Source organism: Frieseomelitta varia, unplaced genomic scaffold (assembly GCF_011392965.1).
Source record: "Frieseomelitta varia isolate USP_RPSP 00005682 unplaced genomic scaffold, Fvar_1.2 scaffold_976, whole genome shotgun sequence".
Lineage (NCBI taxonomy): Eukaryota > Metazoa > Arthropoda > Insecta > Hymenoptera > Apidae > Frieseomelitta > Frieseomelitta varia.
Genome location: NW_025110785.1, coordinates 818837 through 820328, shown reverse-complemented (window position 1 = coordinate 820328; position 1492 = coordinate 818837). Strand labels below are relative to the sequence as shown.

At 35.7% G+C, this 1492-nt stretch overlaps 1 protein-coding gene across 1 annotated transcript in view; it reads left to right on the top strand.

Moving 5' to 3' along the window:
- Positions 1-1492, top strand: part of LOC122538234 (immunoglobulin superfamily member 10-like) — a 4919-nt gene continuing 3427 nt past the window's right edge. Inside the window, exon 1 of the mRNA XM_043672137.1 lies at positions 1-358. Coding sequence (XP_043528072.1) covers positions 116-358 — 243 coding nt within the window. The 5' untranslated portion in view covers positions 1-115. The remainder of the gene's footprint in view (positions 359-1492) is intronic.

Genomic DNA, 1492 nt, shown 5'->3' with positions numbered 1-1492 from the left:
CATGAAAACGCAGCAATCTGTATCAGAAGTGAATTTGTCATACGTTCGAAAATCGTTAGCCACGATAACCGGTTTTTACGGATCCTTGTGAAGTTCGTCGCCGAGGTTCAGTACCATGATCAATGGTACTGTCGTTTATTTCGCCATTTCACTCGCCTCGATGTTGTTCTCTTTCGGAATCGCGGCTTCAGCGCAACAATGCTCCTCGTTCTGCGTGTGCGACACTTGGTACGATTTGGAACGCGCTTCTTGCGTGGGCCGCCATCTTTACAACATACATACAGGTGCGCCGGACAATGTACAGGCACTGGACTTATCGGATAACGTGATATCAGTTTTAACCAGTTTCGAGTTAGCGGTATGTTCGGCAATTTACAAAATTACTTTCATTTTTATTCCGTAATCGTATTACCTGCATCGTTGACCAGGGATAAAATAAACTTGACATTCAATGCTTTTTCGTGTCGCATGGTGGGGGGATTCGCCTCCCACTCTTATTTCCATGTTACACACGACCTTTTTGATTCAGTACAACAGCTATGGTTTGAATTAAAAATAAATTTTCCTGCGAAACCATAAACGAGATGTAGAAGATACAGATGTCACACAATCGTAACTGAAGCGTGGTGTTCCATAAAATACTGTGAGAGCCATAATTACGGATTATAATACACTGCAGTGACAGCGTAATAATTTTCTTAATTATCAATTGAGCGAATATAATCTTCTCCCACTTTTGTTCAAGAATCTTCAAGTTTGTTAAATAATAATTTTTTAAAGAAGTTACTTTTACTAAAAATAATGCATAAATTTTTATCTCGCAATTTTCTTGATCAGAAATTTAAAATTAATTGTAACTTCAATCAGCGATTATAAGTGATTAAATACACAGAGATACAGAAAATTGGAATACCAATTAGAGAGATACATCTACGAAAGGTCAATCCTGTTAATTAGTCTTTTTCGCAAATGAAAATTGGACTCATTTATAGACGTCATTCAAATACTAATTGAACGCGTGCTTCGATCTATTAAGCGGAATTTGTAAATCTTTAGTCATCACTCTTTCTAGATGAAATAAAGTTTAAATAAATAGCTGAGGGTTTAATTCTCTTGATACTATTGCGGAAATTTATAAATTAATATCCTTAATTAGTTTTTTTTGCAAATAAATATTTGATCAATTTATGGATATTAAAATGCTAGCGTCGCGTAGCGGTGAAATAGTGGAACTAAAAACTATTGCTGTCCTTGTCGTACGTTGTTGCTTTCTTCGTTTATGAATTTATGAGGAAAGAGATACGTGCTGCCATCTGTCAGTGTTTCAATTTTAGTTCCAATCGGAATATGAGAAATGGCAGCACTGGCTGTAGACATGTAGCGACCTCTACTTCGAAGAATTTAGATCAACGACATCTATGTTCCGTCGAGATGTGTATTTAATATAAACAATAGAATATTTAAAAATAGCCATTAATTTTATTATCACCAT